The 26,302-nt window shown below is 44.0% G+C and overlaps 1 protein-coding gene across 1 annotated transcript; it reads right to left on the reverse strand.

Annotated features, from left to right (window-relative positions):
- Positions 1 to 2,885: 2,885 nt before the first annotated feature.
- Positions 2,886 to 8,428, reverse strand: SP8 (Sp8 transcription factor). Its single transcript, XM_003896222.4, has 2 exons — positions 8,208 to 8,428; positions 2,886 to 7,236 (listed from the first exon to the last, which is right to left on the reverse strand). The coding sequence occupies exons 1-2, from the start codon at positions 8,226 to 8,228 to the stop codon at positions 5,734 to 5,736; spliced, it is 1,524 nt and encodes a 507-aa protein (XP_003896271.1). The 5' UTR covers positions 8,229 to 8,428; the 3' UTR covers positions 2,886 to 5,733.
- Between the last annotated feature and the right edge of the window lie 17,874 nt (positions 8,429 to 26,302).

Consider the following 26,302-nt stretch of genomic DNA (forward strand, 5'->3'; position numbering starts at 1 on the left):
GGTGCCTGAGAAGCAAACTTGAGGAATGGGCTTTTTAAAAGCAGCAGCCCCAGGCCGGGCGCAGTGGCTCATGCCGGTAATCTCAGCACTTTGGGAGGTCGAGGCGGGCGGATCACCTGAGGTCAGGAGTTCCAGATCAGCCTAACCAACATGGTGAAACCCCGTCTCTACTGAAAATACAACAATTAGCCGAGTGTGGTGGCGGGCGCCTGTAATCCCAGCTACAGGGGAGGCTGAGGCAGGAGAATCGCTTGAACCCGGAAGGCAGAGTTGCAGTGAGCCGAAATTGCACCGTTGCACTCTAGCCTAGACAAGACCGAAACTCCATCTAAAAAAAAAAAAAGGCAGCAGCTCCGGTAGATGGACTTTCAAAAACGACACTAGAACACCAGGAAAAAGCGGCTGCTTGTAGCGGAGCTTTATTCCGAGTTCGAGGTCACCTCAAGCCCTCCCCACTGTCCCTAGAGCTCTTGAAGCCCCGACTGTTCGTTAGGAACCAAAGCAAAATGTATAAGGCTGCTTTCCTCACCGCCAAGAGACTCCGCAGAAAATTAAATTAAATTAAACATGCGCCGAGGGACCAGAGAAAAATAGATTCCCCCCTCCCTGCCGCCGCTGTAAGCAAATCAACATTTCTGCTCACAGGGAGAGCAGCGAATCTAAAGACATGGCCACTGACACGCATCCCCTTAAACCGCAGCGGCTAGGGTCCAGGATGGCAAGGAATTAGCGGCTTTCCTTTAATCCGGAAGCAGGCAATAAATAGGGAGAAAATTCCGAATCTTATTTTTAAAATAACATCAACTATTGTATATTAAGCAGTCTTCAAAAGACGCCACCCAGAACCAAAGCGCTGACTTTAAAATGGGTACAGCATTACTCTATTTCAATTCCTTACTTTAACACCATTTTCTTGAAATACAGGCACAGAATTGATCTTCTGCGCCATTTTTTAAAAAGGAGGGAGGGAAATTGGGAGGGAGGGAAGAAGGGAAGGAAGGAAAGAAGGAGGGAAGGAAGGAAGGGAGGAAGGAAGGAAGGAGCTGTAGAAACCGTACTTTTAAAAACAGAGAGAAGGATAAAGACGTTGGTAATCTGGGTTTTTCTTAGGAGTGTAAAGAGAAATAATGCCTGTTTGGACAGAAGCAGCAAAAATCAGTAGTAAAATGAACAACCACAGTTTATTCAAAATACCTGCATCAAATCAATCCCTTTTTGAGGTTGTTCGTACAAAATGCTTTTTTTAAAATTCTTTGATGATAATATTTGTCTTTACCATCTTAGGTAACCAGATAATAATCAAATCCACACTTTTTTCCCTCCTTTTTCTGCCTTAATTTACCAGCCAAAAAGATCATCTGACCTTTGAGCTAATCCTCTACAATAAAATATTTTTTAAAAAATTCCTCTACAAGCCTTCTGTAGCATTCCATTTAACAATCTCACCAAAAGATCCATGAAAGAGATGAAAATGATAGCAAAATTATTGATCTGCCTACTCAGGAATCCAATCTCATCACCTGCTTGTCTTTAAATTTTAATTTCAGCATTCTCTAACCAAAGGAAGCCCAGTTGAGAAGTTATGCCAAGATTGGGGTAGGAGCAGGGCGGAAGGAAGGCAAACTCATTCAGGAGCTTTTTCCAGCACCAGTTGTTCTGAGAGGAAGTCATCACATTGGTTTAAATTAAGTTTCTCACATAAAATATTTCAGTTGATAATCCAGCCTCAACAAATCATGGTCACATTTCTCAGTGAAAGAGATCATCCACAGAGAGAGAAGGTGAAGGAGCCAAAAAAGGAGAAAGCAGGATAGGAAGAAACATTCAAGTGTGTAGAAGAGATGAGGTAGGAAATGGAAATGGTGGGATTGGCAGCCCTTTCCAGACTCTGGAGGGTGCGCTGATATATGCTGGCCTGACCTCTGGGTCAACAACTAGTTTAACTCTATCTTGATCTGCCAGACTGGAAGCTTGTCCCTTGGTTCAAAGTGAGACCTGGCCTTTGACTTCACTTGAGTGAGCCTCCAGCTACTGCTAGGAGGTGCTTTATCAGGGACAAAGCAGGAAAAAAAAAATCACAATTTGGTACTTCATCTGTTTTCCCAAAAGAGGATGCTCATCCCTAAAAGGAGAACCCTGCCCCCCCTGCAGAAAATTAAGCTAGAAATACTGTTCAATAACCACCAAAACAAACCAAGTAAAACTAGAAGGGTGAGGAGCCAGAAGGAAGAAAGTGAAAGTTTGCACATCTGTACAGCAGAAAAAATGTCTCCCTTCAATCACCCCAAAGAAATCTTCCAGACAATATTTCTCATTGTCATAACCCACCTCTTAAATCAATGTTGATTCTGCATGTAATGCAACTGATATTATAAATGTACCAAGCAGCTTTCCTCTTACCTGCCACTACATTTAACTCCTTCAGAACGGCTCTTTCCGAATCCCTCAGCACTGCAACTTTCAATAAAAAAGAAACAACACTTAAACTGTGTTCTGCTTGTTATTCCTAGGAAGAAAGTGACAGAAAGAAACTATTTTACTTTAAAAATCCATTATTTAGAACTACAGTATACCAAAGAATCAGAGTTAACTTGTTTGTCTGAAACCATAGAGACTGGAGGCCTCAAATACCTGTATAGATAGCAGGATTAAAGGTGTCACCTACTTAGACACGAGCTACATTATTCCAAAACATCTTTTATCCCTAATTGCTTTTTCCTCTCAATTTACAATGATCATATCACTTTGTATTTTCACTTGTTTCTATGTATTATAATTACCATATATAGATTTCAATGGAAAATGTTCAGTTCAAGATGTATACCAAGACTATACTTAGGGTAGGGAGATTGCAAACAGAAAGAAAGAAGCTAAACTTGTAGGAATCCGAACACGCTAACTTTTTATTCAATTTGATTCAAAATAATAATATTAATCTAATAGTGAAATAGTGATATAACATCAATCAACATTTAAAGTATTTTATGTTTCAAAGTATGGCTCAAGGAACACGCATTGCTTAAATGCACTTAGACATAACAAGACAATATTTTTTATTGGCATCATTGACACCTATGAACAATAGCCTAGTAAATAGATTAAGGTTTAACCTTCCCTTTCTTTGGTGGCTGTTTAGAGACTTTTAAAGAACAGATAACTCATTTCAACAGGAATCTACTACTGATATTTACCTCTACATAATCTTTAGCTAAGACTTGGAATGCCAAAAACAAGCTTTTGTTAGCTTGACCTCCTCCACCTCTTAACAACAAAAGTTGTCCCCAAACCCATGTTTTTATTTTAGATGTACTGATCTTCCAATGTAAGGCTTGGCCTTTTAAATACTAAATGCAATCAATGGCCAACAACCTGACTCCTTCTGGAGACTGAGAAGGAAAGAGAATGGTGAAATTTCTTTGAATTGTGACTTAGTACAAATTTTAAGAGGTCAGTAAATCCTGATGCTATGAGCTAAATCTACTGGTAAATAATCAATTACATTCCTTAGACACTATAATCTTTATCTTGGTAAACAGAGAAAACACAGCTTTGCCAAATAGATCTTTCCATCTAACATCTTAAAGGTAATTATTTAAATATTACCACAACAGGGTTATATTTTGTTTAAATTAGAAATTAACTGAAGATAAAATGCACATGTCCATAGTTTAAAAAGGGGAAAAAATACAGATTAACTAGCCTAGTCTTTTATCTGAGTTTATTAATACCATTTAAAATATTACAAATAAATCAATTACATTTCATGCATTTAAAATGCAAATCTAAAATGCTCCAGAGAAAGGCTTTTCATTTCAATGTGAAATATCCAAATTATTTCAACATTACAATGAGCAATTAGTTTGCAGAATCTGCAAACATTTAAATGTAGTGTCAGAAGTATTTATTAACAGTTAACAATATTACCTTCAGGAAATACACAAAGGCCAAAGTTAGTCGAGTTTCACTTGGACAATTTATTTAATACATGGGTTTTGGCAGACCCACTTATTATGAAATATAGGAGAACTCTCACTTTAACTATGCCTGAACTGCCAGCAAATGCAAATAAGTACATGCTCCATTAAATTAAATGTCATCCAACATTTATCAAATATTGTCTTAGTTACAGCTTGATACCTATCTAAATTCATATTTGAGCAAAACTAGGCCCCGAAAGTGCGTTTGTGGCTCTGCACCTCCAGAAGTGAGTTCAAAAAACCTGCAGCTCATCAGAACTGCAACAATAACTCTTAATTTTCTTGTGACAAAAAAAAAAAAAAAAAATCAAGTTTACTTCAATATATTTTCAAATATTTACTGGAAGTAATGTACAAGAAAAATACTATACAAAATCATCTCCTGGACAACTGCACCTCACACCCTTACACTGGTGGAGTTATATTTAATTGGTAACTAATCTAGAACGACTCTCCAGTTGTACAAACCATTAGGTTCAGATATATTTTACAAAGGTTCTTTTTTATTTTCCTATTTTCCCTTTTTTGGCATTTAAACTACAGCCTCGTCTGAAATAAATGATAGCTTCTTCAATTGTTTGTAAGTTTAAACCACACAAAAAAAGTGTAACCCTACGATCTTCAATGAATTGCGAGAATTTACAGAAATGGGTACTATACAAATTGACGGCCGGACTAACAAAAAAAGATTGGGAGGTTATGTTTGGGAGTGGTGAAAAAACGAGGTAGAAAAGGACAAACATGGAGATAGTTAATCTGGTCTCACCGGAAAGGAGTATTTTTGCATAAGAAAAAAACACCTACCCTCACCCCCCGCCCCCACCCCATAAGTTAAGTTAATGCGGTCAAAATAACTTTGGGATCAATACTAGCAGTTTCGAGAGAAAGGCTTGCTCTCCGTTAGAGGAAAAAACTATCATAGAAGGGAAACCAAGTGGAAGGTTGCTATTTTCCCCTCAGTTTTTTAGTTAAAAATAAAATATATGCTATAAAGATGAAAGAAAGCTGCTGCAGCTATTCGACAAGACTGCCCTTTGCTGAAACTTGCATCGGTTCCACCTCAGGGAACAAAGAAAAAGAGGCAGAGCTGATATTGGGAGATCTAAACTCTGCAAACTCTGGGTCTCGGTGCTGCCAAAAGGACACCCCACCAAGCCCCGACAGCCTGCGCAGGGCGTCCGGCGATGCCCAGGGGCCTGGCAGGGTGCTCCAAAGTCGAGGTGCCTAGGTCAGCGGCTCTGGAACCAAGTCGGCGACAGCCGGGGTGGCGCTGTTCTGCCCAGGCCTCCAGCCTTGCCCTCCCCACTGCTCTGGCTCCGGCTTGCTCAGCCGGGCCGCTCCTGCCCGTGCCGAGGCCCGCAGTCTACCAGGCACTGGATTAGTCCAGCTCTACCTCCAGTGGCCGCTTCCCTCTAAAAGTTACGCCCATCACAACCTGGGGGTGGAGAAGGGAGGACAAGGAGGGAAGAACGAGAAATAAAGGCCCGGCAAGGCGCGGGTTCCAGCTGCACAGGGTTCAGACAGCGTTACCCGCGGAAAGGGAAAGCCAGGGCCTGGGACAGGATGAGTTTTACTTACATGTCCATATCCCCTTTACAAAGTTAAGTCACAGAAGGAAGAGGAGGGGCAGAAACAGAAAGAGACAGAGAGCGAGTCGGATGCAATAGGGAGAGGCTGGAGTTGAAGCCGGGACAGACAGGGCCCAAGAGGACTCGGTGGGAGGAGGTCGGGGAGAGAGGCAGGCGCAGGGTGGGCGTCACTCTAGGCCGTTGCGGTGCCCGGGCTCGGGGGGCTGCAGCAGCTCTGGGGAGTGGCAGGGCGGGCTGCCCGCTGCGCTGTGCTCGCTGTCGGTGTCGCTGCCCTTCTTGCCGCCGCTGCCTGAGCCCGCCGAGCCGCCGCCGCCGCCGCCGCTGTGCGTCTTCACGTGCTTGCTGAGGTGGTCGCTGCGCATGAAGCGCTTATTGCAAACTGGACAGGCGAAGCGTTTCTCGCCGGTGTGGGTCCGCAGGTGCCGCTGCAGCTCGTCGGAGCGCGTGAAGCGCTTGCCGCAGAAGAGCCAGTTGCACACGAAGGGCCGCTCGCCCGTGTGCCAGCGCAGGTGCGCCTTGAGGTGCGAAGTCTTGCCATACACCTTGCCGCAGCCCGGGATGTGGCAGCTGTGCAGGCCCTTGCGCCGCAAGCTCGCCCCGGCAGGGCCCAGCCGCTCTGCCTCCTGGCAGTTGGGGCAGTCGCAGGTGGCGCGGCCAGAGTAGCGTCGAGCTGAGGAGCGCGGGGAGCCCCCCAGCGGCGCCGAAGGCCCAGCGCTCAACATGGAGCCCCCCGCGCCGGCCAGCGGCGACGGGGCCGAGTCCGGGTAGGAGCCGGGCAGCACTGGCTTGAAGCCGTCCATGAGATGCTGCCCGGCAGGGCTGAGCAGGTGCGAGGAGGCGCCGCTGCTGAAGGCTGAGTGACTCAGGCCCGAGTAATCCGAGTTGTAGCCTCCGAGCGGCGAGTGCAGCGAGGTTTGGAGCCCCCCGGCGGCAGGGTGCAGCGAGCCGGGCAGCGCAGCCGCGCCGTTCGGGTTCTGCACGTCGATCCAGCCGGCCCCCACGTCCCACCAGCTGGAGGCGCCGGCCGAGCCCACCTCTCCCGCAGCACCCAGGCCCGGGTGCGAGGGCTTGAACCACGACTCGTACGGGTGCGCCATGCCCACCCGCGGGTAGATGCCCTGCAGCCCGTCCACAGAGGTGTGCACCTTGGAGATGAACACCGGCTGGTGGGAGCCGTCCTGCGAGTGCGCGGAGGAGCCGCCGCCGCCGCCCCCGCCGCCGCCGCCGCTACCGCCAGAGACTCCGGGGGCCTGGAAAACAGAGTAGTCGTTGGCGAAGGGCGAACTGGAGGCGGCAGCTGCGGCGGCGGCGGCGGCGGCTGCGGCGCTGCTGGAGGTGAGGGAGAAGGCGCTGGAGCCAGGCGAGCCGCCGCAGCTGAAAGAGTCGGACACCAGGGCCGCGGCAGCCGCGGCTGCTGCAGCGGCCGCCGCAGCCGCTGAGGACGAACCGCCGTTCCTGGAGGCCCCGGACACGCCGAAGCTTGAGAGACTGGAACCCACTACGTTGCAGCTGGAGGAAGAAGAGGACGAGGAGCGTTTCCAGGGGTGGAAGCCTTTGCCGAAGGAAGAAGAGCTGTCCGAGAGGGAGGAGGGAGATGGGCTGGGGCTACCGATCTTATTACAGGTAGCAGCAAGCATGGCCAGAGGAGTCGATCCCAACCTCGGTTCTTCCTGCGAGAAGGAGGAGAGAAGGAGTGGGGGAGGGGAGGTAGGCAAAGGACCGGTGGGGGAGGAAAGGAAGAAATGTGCATCAGTCTCCCGGTAGTCTCCAAAGCGCCCCACTGCACCCCATCTCTCGCTGCGGCGCGCCGCCACCAACTCACCTGGCACCCCCAACAGCCCCGGTGCCCGGCCGCTTCCTACTCTACAGGAGGGGACAAGTTTGGCTGCCGGCGTCTGATTCGGGAGCAAAGCACCACGCTAAAGAAGAGTTTGACAAGTATTCTCACCTAAAACAACACTCTCTTGCACACAAGGCCCCAGACACTTCGTAACAAACAAGCAAAAAGTCCAGATTGGAAAGGAAGGAAGTTTTCTTTGCCGAGAAGCCTGGGAGAAAACCATTGGATTGCTTTCAGGAGCGCTTCCCCTGTAATCCTGAGAGCTTTGAAAAACCTGTTCCGGTCCCCAGAAACCCATCCTGGGTTGTTTCTCCCAGGCCAAAAGAGGTCAAACTGTAGCGCTCACTCTTTCTTTCTTTCTTTTTTTAAAAGCATATCTACAATAGTAAAAACGAGACGAGTTCAACGTACCTGCGAGACAAGGCGGGCTGCAGAATTTTTTTTAAGGGTTAGGGGAAGATCTGCACTTTGCCCAGTAGGAAAAACTTGCTCTCTTTACCCCCGAAATCGGTGCCTGTAAAATGGGCTGGGCGCAGGTCTCCCGGGCAGGGAGCAGTCAGGCGCTGCGCAGTGGCTTGTCTAAATACCCTTCGAACCTTTTCCTGCGCTGAAAAAAAGTGACTCTGCCCCCTTCTCCCCCTTTTTCTTTTCTCCAAACTCACTTGTATTTAAAGGAAAAAAAAAAAAAGCTCTCAATAGAGAGACTGATAGCCCGTGGCCTGGCCGGGGCGACTTTAACCCCCTCCAATCGGCAATAAAAGGAAACTAATTAAACCAGCAAGAGAAAATCCTGAGACTCACCCCTAGAAGTGAAGTTGCCATCACACAAAAGTGCCCTCCTCCTCTCAGAGGATCTTTTTTATATTGATAAATCAGAGGCAGTGTTTTTTTTAGAGGTGTGCAATACAATGATCAGTTCCGCCCATTCCACCACAATTGTAGCTCCCTCTCCGGCTTTGAAGTGCCGCGGAGGCGCGGCCAGCCAATCTGCGGCCTCGCCGGGCCGCGCGGCGCGCGCGCCGTGAGGTCATCGGCGCCGCCGCCTGCCGCCGTGGTGGATGGGGGAGTGGGAGCGGAGGGGGCGGGGGCGGCTGCGTGTGTTACAAAGCGCAAAGCGCGCGCGCGCGCGCGGGTGTGAGTGTGTGTAACAATGTAACTGTGTGCGAGTGTGACCAGGCCGAGGAGAGGACAGTGCGGAGACGGGAGGGGGGGATGTGGGTGTGACACTGTAACTGTGACAGTGTGGTAAATGGGGGAGTGGAGAGAGTACAGAAAAGGGAGGGTTGTGTGATAGGATAACTGAGTGTGCGACAAAGCGGGGTAGAGAGACAGAGCAATTAAGTGTTGAGGGGAAGGGTGTGAGTGTACGGGAGTGTAACTGTGAGTCTGACAAACCTAGGGAGGAAAGAGGGACTAAAGTGGGTGGGGGGTGAGTGTGTTTGGTGTTGGGGAAGAAGGAGGGCTGTGAATATGTGTGTGCGACAGAGAAAAGAGAGGGTGTGTGTGGGCGCTTGTGTTGTGTGCGCGCACCGAAGCTGGTAGTGGGGAATGGGAACAATGCAATAAAGTGTGTTTGTAAGAGAGAGACTGTCGAGCTGAAGAGGGAAACCGACTAAGTTGATGGAGGCTGGGTGAATAAATATTCACAAACGCTGCCCCCATCGCCAACTTCCTTTGGCTCCTTGTACCTAAAATATTGAGTGATTTTTTTTTCTTCTTATCTGGGTAAACACCGTCACTACATTTTTGAAGAAGATCTTGATACCCACCTTTTCTTTCCCGGCTCTCCAGCGAAACAGTAGAAAGGTTGAGAGTCTAAGGGGTATTTTTAGGGATGCGTTGGGACGTGGATGCGCGCCTGCGCGCCCGTGAGTTGTTTCTTTGATGCCGTGGCTTTTTTTTTTTTTTTTTTTTTTTTCCTGAGGTGGAATTCTGCTTTAGAAGTGCACGTCTCACTCTAGGGGAGGAGGTGCGTTTGTCCCGTGGTGTTGAGTAAATTTCAATACAAAAGGATTAGAGAAGGGAGTAAGCGAGGGTTGTTTTTTCTTTGAGTGAGAAGTTGAAGAGCGTTTTACGGAATTCAGAAATTTTCGCAGAAAATCCCACTGCCTCTTTCTGAGAAAAGAATCAGTACTTTGATTGAAATATATGGGTTATATTTATCTAAGAATAGAGAGGAGCTTTTGACAAATCTTGGACCACATTTATCCAGGCGTCAGTGTCTAATGGCGATTGGTCCAGAGATCTATCTATGAGTGTGTGTGCATGTTAATAGATACACTTAGTTCAAATTCGGTGGGGTTTAGTCATTTGCTTGCCATTTGTGTTATTAGTTGCCTTCAGAAATGCCATTACAATTTCACTGCCACCACAAGGGAACTTAAACCACAGAAAGCACAACACCAGTGTAGCAAAAAGTCCAGTCTTTACAGCCCTATTGAATATTCATAAGTTATAAAAACAGTTCATATTTTTAACCAGTTACAAATGCTCTCAGAAGTCTAATTTTAAGATGGAATCAACTAAAATGTGACTAGCTGGGAGAACTGTTTTGTTTTGACTGGGGAAACATTTTTATTTTATTGTTGTGTTTGAACCCCCCTCAAGGGTTTCACAGCTTCTAGGGATGTCAAAATATCCTCCTATGGTTTACAGAATTCCGAAGTCAGGTTGTATCGTGTAAATTTCATTGAGCAGAGTTGAACTGATGTTTGTGGTGTGAGAGTGTACATTTCTGACCCTTTTTTAAACGCTGTGGGGATATTGACTGTACATCATATCTATTGATTAAGGGGGTAAGGTATACTCTCATACTTTGATGTAAGTGTGAAGTAAATTAATGAACTGCTTTCTTTCTCTGAAGGCTGACGCTTACCATAAATGTCGTGTTTCTCCCTGCAAGCCGCTCTGAATGATTTTAGCGTGTTGAGAAGGCGTGACAGGCCAGCCCAGAAGGAGGAAGGGGTGGGGGAAGGAGGGTACTCCGTTTAACAAATAAAAGAGAATTAACTTCATTGCTTTGGTCTCCTTCCGTAATGATATTCATTTTAAGGGCCTAATATACAGTTGTTCAGATTTGTGGTTTAATTCTAATCAATACCATCATCCTCAAAGGTGAAGAAAAACAGCTTTGAGGGGAGGCTCCCATCTATGAATAGTTATTTATTTTATCTTTTTATCCTCCTATCTTCTAGAAGGAAGTGAGGCAGGACTATTAAAAAGTTAAATGCTGATACTGAGAGTAAACAGAGGCGTTAACACTGTTTCCTCAAAAATGCCAGGAATTAGAAAAATACAGCGTCATGTGACTGCAGTTTTGAGCTACCTAATTCTAAGATTTTTAATGTGTATAAATTCACTTTAGAATCATATGTTATTCTTCCTATAACATAAGTCATAATGTTGGTCTGGATTTAATGAAAATACTGGATTCTTCAATTTGTGTAAGATTGGCTTGCAGCATTTGGGGATTTCCACAAAGGTTTGTATGTGCAACTTTCTTCATTATATATATGTATATATATTTTTATTAGAAATGTGTGTATATTCTATTTACTTTCATTTAAAAAGTGAGTGATTTCTTTCATAGTAGCATTGGTCAAAGGGCATTTTTTTCTTGTACTACCCTTCTTTCACTCCCTCCCCAAAAGAAATGGTTAGTGTTTGTGACATGAGGCAGAAGGCAGCAGTGTTAAAAAGAAAAGACAAAGAGAATTATATAATTGACCAAAAATTTCAGCAGTCGTAATTTTGTGTCTAAACATGCTTGAAACTAGACTTAATGACAGCTCTTTCTCCACTTTGGAGAAGTGACCCGATCATTCTTAAATCCTGTCCCATAGGAGAGAACATCTGTAATCCATTGTTGATATAGCCTGCCTGGTAAAGCATTTCAGGGTGCATATACTTTGGTTTAACTTTTACGATATTGATTATTACTCTTGAGTATTATATTGTGATAATATAGATGTTTGAAAAAGAGGGGGAAGAAAAATAGGAAGTACAGGCTTTCTAACATTAATTAAAAGTTTCCCCACCCCATATGAAGTTTAATGTGCTGGCAGGAAGAGGGGTAGATGGATATTCTGCTGTTTCTTGCAAACCTGTGGGATCCACTATCAATAAAGCTAAAATCTATTAGCATTCTGTATGCATCTGCAGCATAAATTTCATTTGAATTTCAAATTTAATAAACCAGGAGGTTTTTAATCATCCCTGGTTTTATTTGTTTGATATTAACATGCTTATTGACCGGGTCTGGTGACCAGTTTGATCATTACAGGACAGCAAAAAGTTAATTAAAACGACCACAGCCCCTTAATCATATCATCTGTCTCATCCATGTCGCTCTCTTTATTACCGGTGATGATGGATAGTCTCCCAGATTAATTTCTCTGTTTCTTCGATTTGGACAACAGCTTTTGGGACCTAATTTACATCCTGGGAACAACTTGCTCAAGTATATCTAACACCTTGCAGCTACAATATACATCAACATCTCCTTAGATGGAACAGAAAAAGGAAGCTTTTTTTGCAGGCAGGTTTGAAGACTAATCAATGCTCAGATCTGGAGCTCTTAGCTTTCACAACCAAAGAAACAGAAGGTCCTAAAAGCAAATTAGAGGCCTCAATTCCTGCTTTTCCTTTTGCGGGAGTAGGAAGTGAAATATGCCTCTGCTGTTTGATTAATAGATTAAAATGTGTAGCTACAGCGACAAGTAAATAAAGTAATTTGTAACCATTAAGTACAATTAGGGATTTATAGTGGAAAACATCAAAGTTATCCAGGCTTTCAAGTGTCCGGCAGCTCATCTACACCAAATATGGTTTTTGAACTTGTTAAGTGTGGACCACTATAGAAAGAGTGACAAATAATAATAATAATAATAATAAAATAGAGAGAGAGAGAAAATAAAAGGAAAGAAAAAAAAGCCTAATGGAAAAAAAAAATGCACACGAACTCTAGCGCGTACCTCTGCTGGGTACGTTTAAACCCGGCTCTTAGCATCTCCGTTTCCAAAGCGTTGGCAGGGACAGGCAGCTATGGAAGCTGACCGGCGGGTGCCCGCGGGAGACAGAGCAAACGCGGTGCTGGCACTGCGTCCCTGGCCTGCGCCTCTCCCAGAATGGGAAGACGACCCCCAACCCCTTGGCCAGTGTGCGGGGTCCTAGCACGCGGACGTGTTGGCTACTAAATAAAGCGTGAAGAGGGATCGCTGGGGAGCTGAGCGCCGCCGGCGGCCGCCGGGAGCAGAGAGCTGAGCCAGGTTGGGGGTGTTTCCTCGTCGAGAGCTCTCTGGTCAAAGTTTCTTTCCCGCTGGAAAACAAAAACAAAAACAAAAAACAAACCAAAACCAAAACAAACAAAAAAACCTGGCCAGGCGTGGACCTGTAAATTCCTGAGGGGTGCCCCTCAGCAGTCCATTTCTCTTTCGTGTGGTTTTACTAAGAAGTTACCTAACATTTCCTGGGAAGGGAGGTAATAAAAGCCCCTCGCTGGTGGCAGATTGTTGAGCCGTAGGTGGGAAGAGATCAGTCGGCCAGAGCCCAGAGAGGGCTGTATTTTCCTGATTGGAAAATGGAAACTTCCACGCTAAACAATAGCCTCTATTAGTGAGGTTATTCGGTTTCAAACTGTCCGGCCACATTTATAGCCGAGTCCTTACTTTTCTGGTACTGCCTAATTGGATGCATTTGTTGACCACAGTGAAGCAATAGTGACTCTTGATCTACTGGCACAGTAGCTTCTTGGTGATGAAAAGCGTTGCCTTGATGACTATAAATAAATGAGACCGCTTGAGAGAGCATTTCACATTTTTTCTTGACTTGATATTTTTCTTCCATTTATCCTTAATTTTACTTTTTCTTCTCTGCCACTTCAAAATGTTCAAAAGTTAGGAACAGTTTAATTAAAAGAGATTTACTCATCTGACTTAGTATATTACCAGCTTTGATTTATTTTAGCTGGATATTCAAATTGTATAAGCCAGAAGACAAGGAGGACTTTCCCTATGTATCAAACAATCATCTTAGTAGTAGGTAAGTTCATAGATAGGAAAAGTGTAAAGATATTTACCAAAATTGACGTTCGAAATCTCCATCTCTATGTACAGCCTGTATTAAAGGAAGAAAACAAAACACCTTTCCCTATTTATTGTCAACATATATAATGTTCATATCTTCATGCTATGTTAATGTGGCCTCGCGTTACTTCTACATGCAGGCTTGTACTCTACAGTACTTTTTATATTCATCTCTGCCAGCCCATAGATAAAATTGATAATTAATTCTACAGCACTTTGTATTTCTCCTTCATCATGTAAATGAAGGGAACACATGTAGGGAAAAGAGTTTGCTCATTTGGGGTGAATGGTGTGTGTTTGTGTGTGATTGTCGTTCAAGGCAAGAGAGCAAAAGAGAAGCTTAGACATTCAGATGAGTGTGTCTCTGATTTTTGTCCTAGAATGGATTTGTTTCTGCTATTTTCTATTTTGGTATTATATATCACTTTCTTACAGCTAACATGCAGAGTTAAAAACTACTAAATTCTTATCCTCAACGCTATTGATTTCTTTTCATTCTATTCTGTTACTAGAGGAGGTAATGCTCCCAGATTACCCCGGGGTCTCCTCCAGACGGTTGACAATTGCAATCGCAGTTTTGGGAAGATAAATGTTACTCTGGGAATTGTGTTTAATTACAAATAATCTAGGAGCTGCTCCGGGTCTCTGGGTTTAACCACACATTGTGTTCAAATCACTGTATAAGGTTTACAAATGGTTGATATTTGTGAAAGGGGATACAATTCACTTTCTAAAACCAGGGGACAAAGTAGCATGCTCCCACTTGGAGTTTGTCAACTGATTCTTAGAGATGACACGACCCAAAATAACACCAATGACCAAAAAGTGTGGTGTCTTAGAGCACTTGAAAGCCTAAAAAAATTGTTCATTGGAGTTTACTTTCAGGTCAATTTTATTAAAATGAAAATCTGAATATTAGCCATGCTTTCTTGAGTTCTCAAATTCTCTTGCACAAGTCCATTTGTGTAGAGAATATTTTTGAGTTCACATAGGGTTTTTTGTTTGTTTATTTTATTTTGACAGAAGTTTTGTGGATGTCCCCTGAAATAGCTCAATGGTTATTTTTTACTGTTCCTCTTGTAACTCAGCTGCTACCTTTGTGTGTGTGTGATTCTTTGCTTATATGGCAGCTCAATTAGCGTTGTTTGTGTGTGTGTGCTCGGTTTTTTCTAATAGTCTTATTAACAAGAAAAAAGGTGGCGAACAGGTTATTCTCTTAACCTGACCTGGCTCTAAGAGTAAGATGAGCAGCACTGAACAGATGTCCCCATTTAAGCCGTTCTTTTCCCACATGCCTGCTGGATATTGCAGGCGCGCAGGAAGCTCGCTTCAAACCTGGCCCATTTCAGGCCATAATGGCCACGTTATTTCGGCCCAGTGAACACGAACAAAATCGCGTGCTTTAGAATCATTCGACTCTGAGTCCAGGAAAAGCAGGGGGTGTGGTGGCAGTGGGGGTGGCTAGGGAGGGGTGCATATGAGTAGGGGAGCCGATTTCATCTCGGATCGCAGGAAGATAACTTGCTCAAAAGAATTTTTCCCCAGCAAAAATGGTATAATTTACAGCGCAACTTAATAATCCGAGGGGCAATGCAAAAGCCCTTTGCGTTGTAAACCGCTTCTAATTACCTGCCAGAGCAATTAGCTGACTATCACGAAGAAATTAGATCGCTCAATGTAGCATAAATAATGCGAATAATTTTGTAAGAAGAATGGAAAGCGAGACCTGGTGTTTCTTTATAAGGAAATAACACCTCGTACTGTACGAGCCCTCCATGAACACATATTAATGTCTAGGCATGCATGGCAATGAGTCCGAGCAGGAGCCCTCTGGCTGCGGTTCAGCACTTTTTCCGTTTACGTATGCGGGGTGAAAGTCGGCTTCCAGGCGTTCGATCTCCAGCCTTCCAGCTCACAGTAATTAACACATAGCGACTTCAATGGGAAAACCTGTTTTCCAGATGATTTTTACAATGCAGCTTTATGTCTCATTTGGCAGTTTAAATAGCTGGAGTTGTTTTCTGGCTTCATCTCTACTATCATCTGTTGAGCGTATTTTGCTTAGAATATTGAATCCCAACCAAAATTTGGGTGCAGGCTTTTGCTGACTTTTATTTTCTTAAGAAGTGGGGATATCAGGAGCCATTTTGAAGGATACTAGAGCAAAGAATTCTTGTGAGGACCTGTTAGTGCCAGCAGATATTTGAGTTCCTGAATGCGTTTGCAAAGTACGTTGGGATATTTTTGTGTATGCTACACTTGAACTTTTTTATTTAAAATCTACCTTAATTATATTTTCTAACTAACTTCTTTTGAGTGATTGTGTCCTATTTGGGGGTTCAGATGGTGAGTTCACACATTTCTTAACAAAGAAAAATAAAAGTAAAGCTACAATCTAATTTGGGAGGAAAGATAAAGGTGCATTTAGGTGTCTGAAAGCACCATAAGCTCTTTGAAATTTACTTGGCTTGTAAATTACAAGTGCGAAAATAACTTCCAAAGATGTTTGGAAAAAGAATATATGCACCAACACCTACACACACACACACACACACACACACACACACACACACGCACGCACTTGAAGTTGTCGCCTGCCCACAACTCCACCACCTTCCTGTGCCGCCCAAGGGAAATGGGTCTCACTTGAGCCCCTTTTTCTGTGGTAAACCAGGTGGGTCATACGTTTATGTCAAATTGAATCAGCCAGGACAGCTTCCGTGGTAATTAAACTGGACGTCTGTATTGGTCACAGCAAAGGGTGCCTTGTGAATCCAGATTTTACTTGGTGCATCACAACTGTCAGGGTGAATCCCGTCCCCCACAGAGGTCTGAGTCATGGGGTGCCACTCTCCCACCACCTCTGCCAGCTCATCCCTACCCATGGAAAGCTTTGGCCCCCGTCATTTCTGAAACATTTTTCACTACTGAGTTCAGTGTTTTGCAGGACTTCATAAAGATCTTGTCCCAGTGGGCCGCACATTCCCAGTTTTCTCCTGCTAAGAAAACATGAACAGTTTTGCTGGTGACTGGAGAGTTCTAGATGAAAACTGAGGGAACCCTAATTATTATTATTATCATTATTATTTTTGAGACAGAGTTTTGCTCCCGTTGCCCAGGCTGGAGTGCAATGGCGTGATCTCGGCTCACTGCAACCTCGGCCTCCTGGGTTCAAGAGATTCTCCTGCTCCAGCCTCCTGAGTAGCTGGGATTACAGGTGCCCGCCAACATGCCTGGCTAATTGTTTGTGTTTTTAGTAGAGACGGGGTTTCACCATGTTGGCCAGACAGGTCTTGAACTCCTGACCTCAGGTGATCCACCCACCTCAACCTCCGAAAGTGCTGGGATTACAGGCGTGAGCCACCACGCCTGGCCTGGGAACCCAAAATATTATTTCATCAACCTTGGCTACAAATGGGGTTACTCCTGCTTATGGTGTCAAGTCCATGCAGCCCCTCACCCCCTTTAAATAGAGAGGCATTGGCCGCCTTAGACTCCCCCTGCCCTGAGTTTAGGGCTGTTGAGTGTAGGCCTACAGGGAGGGGGACCCACTAAGCAGAAACCGGCTCCACTTTAGAAGGTGCTGGAAATAAAATATCCATAACAGCTGTCGGAAACTTGACTTGATGCGCTAATCACTCGGTTCAAGGGTGTCTATGTTACTAGGTGTGAAGTCCCCACTTCCAATCCCAGACAGAAATGCCCTTCTAGACGGAACAGAGAGCATGTTTTTATTTAAGACTTGACAAGTAGCAACTCTTGTTCTGAGCAGAGATTATTTTTTAAGAGGAAATAAGATCTTGATTCCTGCTTATGAATTCTGGAAAAGTCATAAAGGTTGTTCGGATAATTTTCCACAAGATCTTCATCTGAACCTTCCCACTTGCTGATTTTTTTTCCTTGCAGCTTAGTTTCCCCTAAACATTTTGCATCGCTCCCTCCCCTCAACATGGCCCTGAAGATTCTGCATCTTAAATAACAAGGACCCTGCTGGCTACTAAAGGAGGCTGCCCATTTTAATTCAAAACAAGGGCCACGAGTGCTGGTCTTAGAAAGAGCTGAGGAGTGAAGATCAACCTTTTTTTCTCTTGAAGTGCTTGCACTTAACCCTCAATCGCCAATATAGTACCTCTTTCTCTCTCCTATATTAAAATGTTTCTTTCATTCTTTTTTTTGTGTGGGGGGAAGGGGGCAAGGTTTCTTAAGGTAAAAGAAATAAGCTGAACAGATTCATTATTGTCATGTCTGTAATTGCTCTAAAAACATTTTCCAGTGGGGCCTCATAGGGCAAACATGTTGGTCTTTGATCAACACTGAAGAAAGCAAACATTGGAAAACCAAAACCCACTACTTTGGAGTCTACACTTGGCATTTACAGCCCTGAAATGGAATGCCCATTACCTTCAAAAGGGCAGCCATTAACGACAGAAAGTTCTTGAGGTTTTCAGTAGTTTTCTAGTAGTATTCTAACCTAGGCATAACTTCCTCTCTTCTGGTGAAGCTGGGGAAACCCATTTGCAAAGTGAAACGATTTGACTAGTAATACCCAATGTCAGTTTATTTGAAACTATAGATAAAAAGGGAAAAACTAATAAATCCACTTTGATTACTTTTCTGCTTAGGTTCAAGACGTCTTCTAAGCTTAGATAACAAAAGTGATTTCAAAAATTTTAACATACTTACCAAATGAAACTCTAAGAGGTGTGCAGCAAATTAATACAAGCCATAGTCAAACCAAAAGAAGGATTTTTTTTTTTTTTTTTTTTTTTTACTAAAAGAAACCTGCACTGTTGATTTTATTGACTGACTCGATTTCAGTGTTTTAATCAACTTTAACAAAGTTAACTGAAGACAGGTTAATTGATATATAGTATTTAAAACTTCAAAAATAAGCTGCAGATGTTCACAAATATTTTTTATTAGGTGACTTGCTGTTGATTTACCATTTAAGTAAAAACATCTATTCTTTTTTTCTAACTTAAGCTACGGTGATCTGAATTTCCTTCCCTTTAGCTTCCTCAGTCAAGATTTGGGAACAGAAATTCCAAAATGCTTAGAAATGGGTGTGAAGATTGTAGGTTTAGAAGTCTGAGGAAGGAAATTACAAGCCGATGCTGATTGACTTTTAAAAGGCCTGGCACGTCCCAGTTTATATACTCAGTTAGAGGAAGAACCTTGAGGACCGGGTGTCTCCAGATCACTTAATGCATCGGCATCCACCACGCTTGGCTCATGGGCAGGGCCCCCGAGGCTGCCACCAACCCACGGAGCCTTGAGGAGCCGTGCTTTCCCGCGGTGGTCCAAGGAACTTCGGAAGTGCTCCCGCTTCCGGTTTCGCGTATACCCGGGTGCGTTGCCATACAGGTTTGTCCCGTTTTAATGCTTTGACCCATCTAAGATACGAGGACAGGAGACTGGAGAAGTAAATGAAAGGCAATGGCCGAGGGGTAGGGCGGGGAACACAGTAGGAAGAGGACAGGCTCCCCCTTCACCTTCACACCCAGTGTTGGCAACGGCTCAGGGATTCTCGGAGCTGAAGCTTCTTCAGAAAACAGTCAGCTTAATTAACATCCTGCCCTTGGGGAATCTAGAATATACGGCGAGTAGTGGTTAGCTTTCCCCACCAGTTGCAGGATCTAAAAGCAATGAGTGACGGTTGTCTGTGCAGCAGTCAGAGGGAAGAGTGACAGTTCCAGACGAGGGGCAGTCGGACTTCTCAGCAGTCTACCGCCAGCTTGGAGTGCAGATCTCCACCGACTGCGCCACAGATAGTCTCCGTCCCCAGCAGTCACAATATTTGCACTCCCCTTTCTTCCTGGCTTGCCAACCCCTCCCTTTCCTTCCTCCTCAACCCTCCCACCCCGCACCCGAGGGACAGCCTGCCATCCCAGGTCCAGCCTGCGCCTCTGCGCATCTTCCGGTCCCCGGCGCAGGCCGCCCGCCGGGGCGCACACGCGTCCCCGCCTGCTCACCCGCCCGCAAGGCCCGGGCTGCTGCGGCCGCGGGCGCAAGAGGCGGAGGCGCGGGCGCCGGGCTCCGCCGCAGCCCAGCCCAGCCCCGCCCCACCCCACCCTCTGGCCCTCCCCTCCGCTTAGCCGCGCTCTCCCGCCGAGCTCCGCCGCCCGCTCCGCGCTCTGCCCGGCCCGCAAACCGCTGGCCACCGCGGCTCCCCGGCCGGGAAGGCTGCGCCGGCTCCCGCCAAGGGGGAGGCGCCACCCCGCCCCGGGGCGGTTGTCTTGCTGGGACTCCTGGGCTGGTCACAAAGCCCCTCTCCGTTGACCCGGCGGGCCTGGAGTCGGGTGCGCGGCGGCTCCCCACCCCAGCACTCAGCCGCCCGCCCCGCTCCTCCTCCTTCCCTCCCCGTCCCTCCTCCTCTCCCACCCCCCGAGGGCTCGCACACCCCGCGGGCGGGAAGGTGCCGCCCTCGGGGCGGACAAAGGGGCAGGCCGGGCAGGAGGGGCTGTAGCCGGCACGCGCGGCCGCGGGAGGGGCCCGCCTCGCCCCGGGCCGCCGACCTGACACCTGCTGGGCAGCCTGCGCGGCCTGAGTCGGAGGCCAGCGGGCGGCGGGATGGGAAGTGCCAGCGCTGGGGCGTATGTTCGGGAGGGGGTCGCGGACAGGTCAGGCGGCTTGGGACCCACCACCAGGGCAATAGTGACCTACTACTTCGCTAGCGTCCCCTTTCAGGTCTTGACTGGACTTTAAAGATCCTTTAGAAAATTTATATTCTAGTTTTTATGTCAACGACTATACATCAGAATCACCCAAAGGGCTAGTTAAAACGCAGATGGCTGGACTCGTCCGCAGTTTCTGCTTCAATAGGCCAGGGGTGGGGCCCAGTCATTTGTATTTCTAAATTCTCAGGTGATGCTGCTGCTGCTGAACCGGGTACCATACTGGGAGAATCACTGCTATGTCATTCATTCCCCACTGCCCGATAATTGTAGAAGTGGGGAGAGGATCTCCCGTAGGGATCCCAAAGACACTGCTAGTGCTCTCGTTGCCAAAGTAGTTTTATCTCTTTTGAAGGTATGCTCTGCATTGAATACGGACTGGATCTTCTCGATAGAAGTTTGACCAGATGCTAGAGTGGAACCCTCATGCTGCTGGTGCTGGAGAAAGCAAGTCTGTTTAGATAGATGCCAGGCAGAGAAAGCCACAGTCCAGTTTCCATTTCCCCTAAAGAGCGGGAACCAGGGCGATGATGGGTCTCACCACCCCAGCACAAATTCAAAAGAGAACCAAACAATTTCATTCCGACATAATGACAACTTCCCACCTTCTCTTTATAAATTTTTTGATATTTCAATCGAAATATTCTATCCTATGTTCTACATATTTCCGTTGTTTTATATTTTACTGAAGGACCTAAACTATTTTAAAGCAGAGCAAAATAGCTAAGTGATAGGCAGAGAGGAGATTTAAATAAAACTTTAAAAAGCCACAAATTTACAATTGTTTTAAAAAAGCATATCTGTGTATTTAAAGGGAATATAAGGAATTGAATCACTGAAAATGCACTTGTTCTTTCAAATCTGTTTTTTTCAAAAATTTTTTGAAAATCTAATGTGAAATATATTTTGACATTCCAATCCAGTGAATTAGTTAAGGGAAAACTACCCAAAAAGAGGCACACTAAACTTTTCTTATCCCCAGTGGGCGGTGTTAATCATCTAGTTTGAGCCTTGTAGTTTTCATTGTTGAATACTTGGGTTCTCTCAAAGGGAAGAACGTTGGGGACTTGCATTCACTGTTTTTCAAGAGGAGATTAAACACAAAATCGATTTAATGGAGCATCTGTAATCTTAAATACGAGAAGTCAAGAGCTAAAGCTATAATAGAAAGGTTAGCTTTCCTCCATTGTTCACACAATCTAACTCATATTTTTGGAACTTAATTATCAATGAAAGCTACCACATCAATGCAATACAGTATAGGCAAATTACAAGAACATTTTACTTCTCCCAACTGGGTTTAAATTGCAAATCTTAACACTGAACAGTGTGCTTTTGGCATTGAATATTCAATACAGGGAAATGTGTTTTAAGTGAACCACCCAAGGGCCCAGGAACATTTGCTTAATAATGATACTTTGCAATTCTATAGGGCCTTTCAGGCAAGGATCTCAAGTGGAATGCTCTTTAACTATACCCTGCATGGGAAACCTTGGGAATATTTTAAAGTGCTCACTTAAGGCCTATTGGAAGGAATCTTTTAGTATAGATTTCACAGTATGATTTTAAGAAATGAGGTATTGCAGAATTTTCAGTCTCGGGGGTATCGTATTCATGGGGATTTGGTGGTTACTGAACATTTATTAGTTATTTTATGTGAAGGTTAAAATGTACATTTTCTCCAACTTTTTATTTTCAAAAAATTTAAACCTACAGAAAAGTTGAAATAATGGTACAATGAAACATTTAATTTCAAAGAACACCCATATTCCCTTCACTTAGATTCATCAGCTTTTAACATTTTGTGACAATTGCTTAGGTTTTCTCTCTAAGTAGATAGGTAGCTAGACAGACAGACATATACAGATCTACTATGTCTGAATAGATAGGTAGATGTAGGATGTGATTGTTCATACACATGTATAAACTTACCTCTTTTATCTATTTCAAGTAAGTTATAAACATCACTGAACTTTATTCCTAAGTACTAAAGCATGCTTCTCCTGATAAAAGGGTATTCTACATAACCGTAAAGAATACATTCTTGTTGTTGAGTTTTTAAATGCATTCCAATGGTTTTATTTTATTTTTGTATTCAGAATATCCATAAGTTTTATTAATGTTGTCTACAAACTTAGGAAATGAGATTTAAGCCAGTACTGGTATACAAAATTCTAAAATACTGTTGTGTTACCTAGGCATCTTGGGAATTTTAGAACCTGAGATTCTAATTAAGAAATTGCTGTATAACCTGATTTCAAAAACAATTGAAGAAACAAAACCATTTGCACATGCTTACAGAACACAAACAGAATATTTACATTTCAATCCAAGCAAACAAAAAATTCTATTTTTACCTTAATATTTGGTCTAAGTTATCAGAATAACGGTCTTAATTATCCACTTCATTTTGCTAGCTAGTGTAGATTTGACCAAAGTGAAAATAGCATTGGCAGTTATGTACTCTGAGAAGTGTGTGTTGACGATTTATATAATTTCGCCAAAATGGCCAATTAATTGGTATAATTATGAATGTCTAGACTTAGCTTTTATGGGTAGGTTAAAAAAGTAAAACCTCTCGTCTTTCCAATGGTAGCTTTCTACTAGCTTTAATGATCCATATTTTTCCTCGATTGAATATTTTTGCATGCTTAATTTTAAAATATTCTCATATGTTTCAATAATATAGACATATTAATTGAAAGTAATTAGCCAAAGACTATAAAGTACATCTACTAGTCTCTTACAAGTCCTTGAATTATTACATAACTTAATGTGTGATTTGTCCCACTTTTGGAAATGTATATAATTATATATTTACCTCTGCAGTGTTAGTGTCTTATACTTAATATTCACTCATTAGCATTTTTCTATCTTCTATAGAAAGCCAACTTCTAACCTCATGAAATTCCTGTAGCTTAAAATCATCTTACAAATAAATGTAGATGAATTTTGCAGTTTGTTAGGTGTGAAATTTATACAACTTTATGTAAAAATTAGTGGGAATATTAAATTTTATATATGTAATTACCTCCTTCAGTCAGAGTCACTGTTATTTTGGTTATTTTAAATGTAATTTAGGCCAGGCACGGTGCTTACGCCAGTAATTCCAACACTTTGGGAGGCTGAGGCGGGCGGATCATGAGGTCAAGAGATCGAGACCATCCTGGCCAACATGGTGAAACCCCATCTCTACTAAAAATACAAAAATTAGTTGGGTGTGGTGGCACAAACCTGTAGTCCCAGCTACTCAGGAGGCTGAGACAGGAGAATCACTTGAACCTGGGAGGTGGAGGTTGCAGTGAGCCAAGATCACACCACTGTACTCCAGCCTAGGAGACAGAGCAAGACTCTGTCTCAAAAAAAGAAAATAAAAAATAAATAAATAAATAAATAAATGTAATTTAATGTTTTCTTTTATTCTTATGTAGTTCACTTTTTTTTTTTTTTTTTTTTGAGATAAGGTCTTGTTCTGTCACCCAGGCTGGAGTCCAGTGGTGTGATCATGGCTCACTGAAGGCTTGGCCCTCCTGGCTCAAGCCACCCTCTCACCTCAGCCTCCCAAGTAGCTGAGATTACAGGTGTGTGCCACCACACCTCACTAACTTTTGTGGTTTTTTGGGTAGAGACAGAATTTTGCCATGTTGCCCAGGCTGGTCTTGAACTCTTGGGCTCAAGCAATTCTCCTGCCTTGGCCTCTCAAAGTGCTGGGTGTGAGCCATTGTACTTGGCCTCGTTAATCTTATTAAATAAGAACTGCAATATGAATTGATTTAATCAGAATTTAAGCATCAGAGACATATAATCTAAATTGTAATACATGGTTTTTGACAACTGCTAATGGTTATTGTCTCTGTCCCTGAGAAATTTGTTATTACTGATCAACTGAAAGAAATTAAGAACGACAATATTTCTTTTTTTCTTTTTGCAATGGAGTCTCTGTCATTCAGGCTGGAGTGCAGTGGCGCAGCTCAGCTCATTGTAACCTCTGCCTCCCAAGTTCAAGTGATTCTCCTGCCTCAGCCTCCCGAGTAGCTGGGATTACAGGTGTGTGCCACCTGTAATTAGCCCAGCTAATTTTTGTGTATTTAGTAGAGACAGGGTTTCACCATGTTGGCCAGGCTGGTCTCAAACTCCTGACCTCATGATCTGCCCGCCTCAGCCTCCCAAAGTGCTGGGATTACAGGCATGAGCCACTGTGCCTGGCCGAGAATGAAATTTTTTTTTTTTTTATGAGAAGGAGTCTTGCTCTGTCGCCCAGGCTGGAGTGCAGTGGTGTGACCTCGGCTCACTGCAAGGTCCGCCTCCATGGTTCACGCCATTCTCCTGCCTCAGCCTCCCGAGTAGCTGGGACTGCAGGTGCCCACCACCACACCCAGCTAATTTTTTGTATTTTTAGTAGAGACGAGGTTTCACCGTGATAACCAGGACGGTCTCGATCTCCTGACCTCGTGATCTGCCCTCCTCGCCTCCCAAAGTGCTGGGATTACAGGCGTGAGCTGCCGCACCCGGCCTGAAAATATTTCTAAATAAAATTGCTTGGCCGGGCGCGGTGGCTCACGCTTGTAATCCCAGCACTTTGGGAAGCCGAGGCAGGTGGATCACCTGAGGTCGGGAGTTCAAGACCAGCCTGACCAACATGGAGAAACCCCGTCTCTACTAAAAATACAAAATTAGCCGGGGTGGTGGCACATGCCTGTAATCCCAGCTACTTGGGAGGCTGAGGCAGGAGAATCGCTTGAACCCGGGAGGCGGAGGTTGCGGTGAGCCGAGATCACGCCACTGCACTCCAGCCTGGGCAAAAAGAGCAAAACTCTGTCTCAAAAAAAAAAAAAAAAAAAAAAAAATTGCTGTATTTTTTCATACTTTAGGAGAAGCTATATGATATGAAATGACCACCAAATTATAAATTGGGAAAACTAGTTTCTACTTTTGATTCCATTAATTTTCTGTATTGGGTTAGATGATATATCACTTAGTCTGGCTAAGTCTCAGTTTGCTTATTTATAAAATATGGATATTACCACCCAGCCAACTCCAAAAAAGGACTCTGAGGACCCAATTAGATAATATATGTGACTTGTCCTATTTATGGAGCACCTCCTTTAGAGAAATGTAAGCAACAGATATCTGATTTCTAGACATTTACAGTTCCTGGGTAGGAGAACAACAATGCAGGAAGGTACCACATATGGTAGAGAAGAGAATATGTATTACTAAACATATTTGTTACTTTGGGTCAATAGGGAGTTAAATAAAACTAGGGGTCTTTGGTTTATTATGAAAAGATACATGTAACAGATATTACGTATTTTGGAGGCTAAAATTCTAACTTGTCAGATTTTTTGTTGAGTAAATCTAAGACAAACTTACAACAGCCCTTATTATTTGAGATATGTACTAAAGCTATAGAAAGATCAATAGCATACAGTATATACCTAGTATGGCTAGAATAAAAAGGTAATACTAATAAGTCAGGAAAAAACTGTTTGTTGGCATTTTGCATGGATTATCATGCAAGATGGTGTTCTGAGACCTAATCAGATACTATGGCCTTGTATCAGTATCTTATGTACAAAAAAAGACAGCTGGCTTTAAAAAAAATTCTTTTTATTGAAGTAAATGGGACTCTGAGACTGTCACCCTCTTTTGTCTGTTGGGGATCAGGTCCTGCTCACTTTGGGGCACTGGCTCTACATCTGTCACTCCATTCACCAGTGAGTCTCAAAGTCAGGACACTACAGCTGTCCTGTTCTTTTCAACCTTTTCTGGGATGGAAGAGATGGGACGACTTGCCGGCTGGTCAAGGCTTCATCACATATTCGGCAAGTCTGTACAAGCACTATCATGTAATTGTATTGTTCTCTCTTTTGTTTGTAAAGCAGAACTTTTCAGTTTAAAAGGTCACTGGAATGTTTATTTTACTATGTGTCCCTATTTAATTATTCTACTTTGAATTGTATTTGTTAATAAAACAATAGTGACAAATTGTTAGCCATAATTTATGTTGGCTGTGCACATGCGTGCATTTGCATAGCCCAAAGCAGTTAGTAAATGGAAGAGGACTGGAGGATCTAGTCAGGAGGTTCTGGTCAGATTTCCTTCCAAACAAGGAATTACTGTTAGCTTCCCTAATAGG

The sequence above is a fragment of the Papio anubis genome, chromosome 4, assembly GCF_008728515.1.
Source record: "Papio anubis isolate 15944 chromosome 4, Panubis1.0, whole genome shotgun sequence".
Taxonomy (NCBI): Eukaryota; Metazoa; Chordata; class Mammalia; order Primates; family Cercopithecidae; genus Papio; species Papio anubis.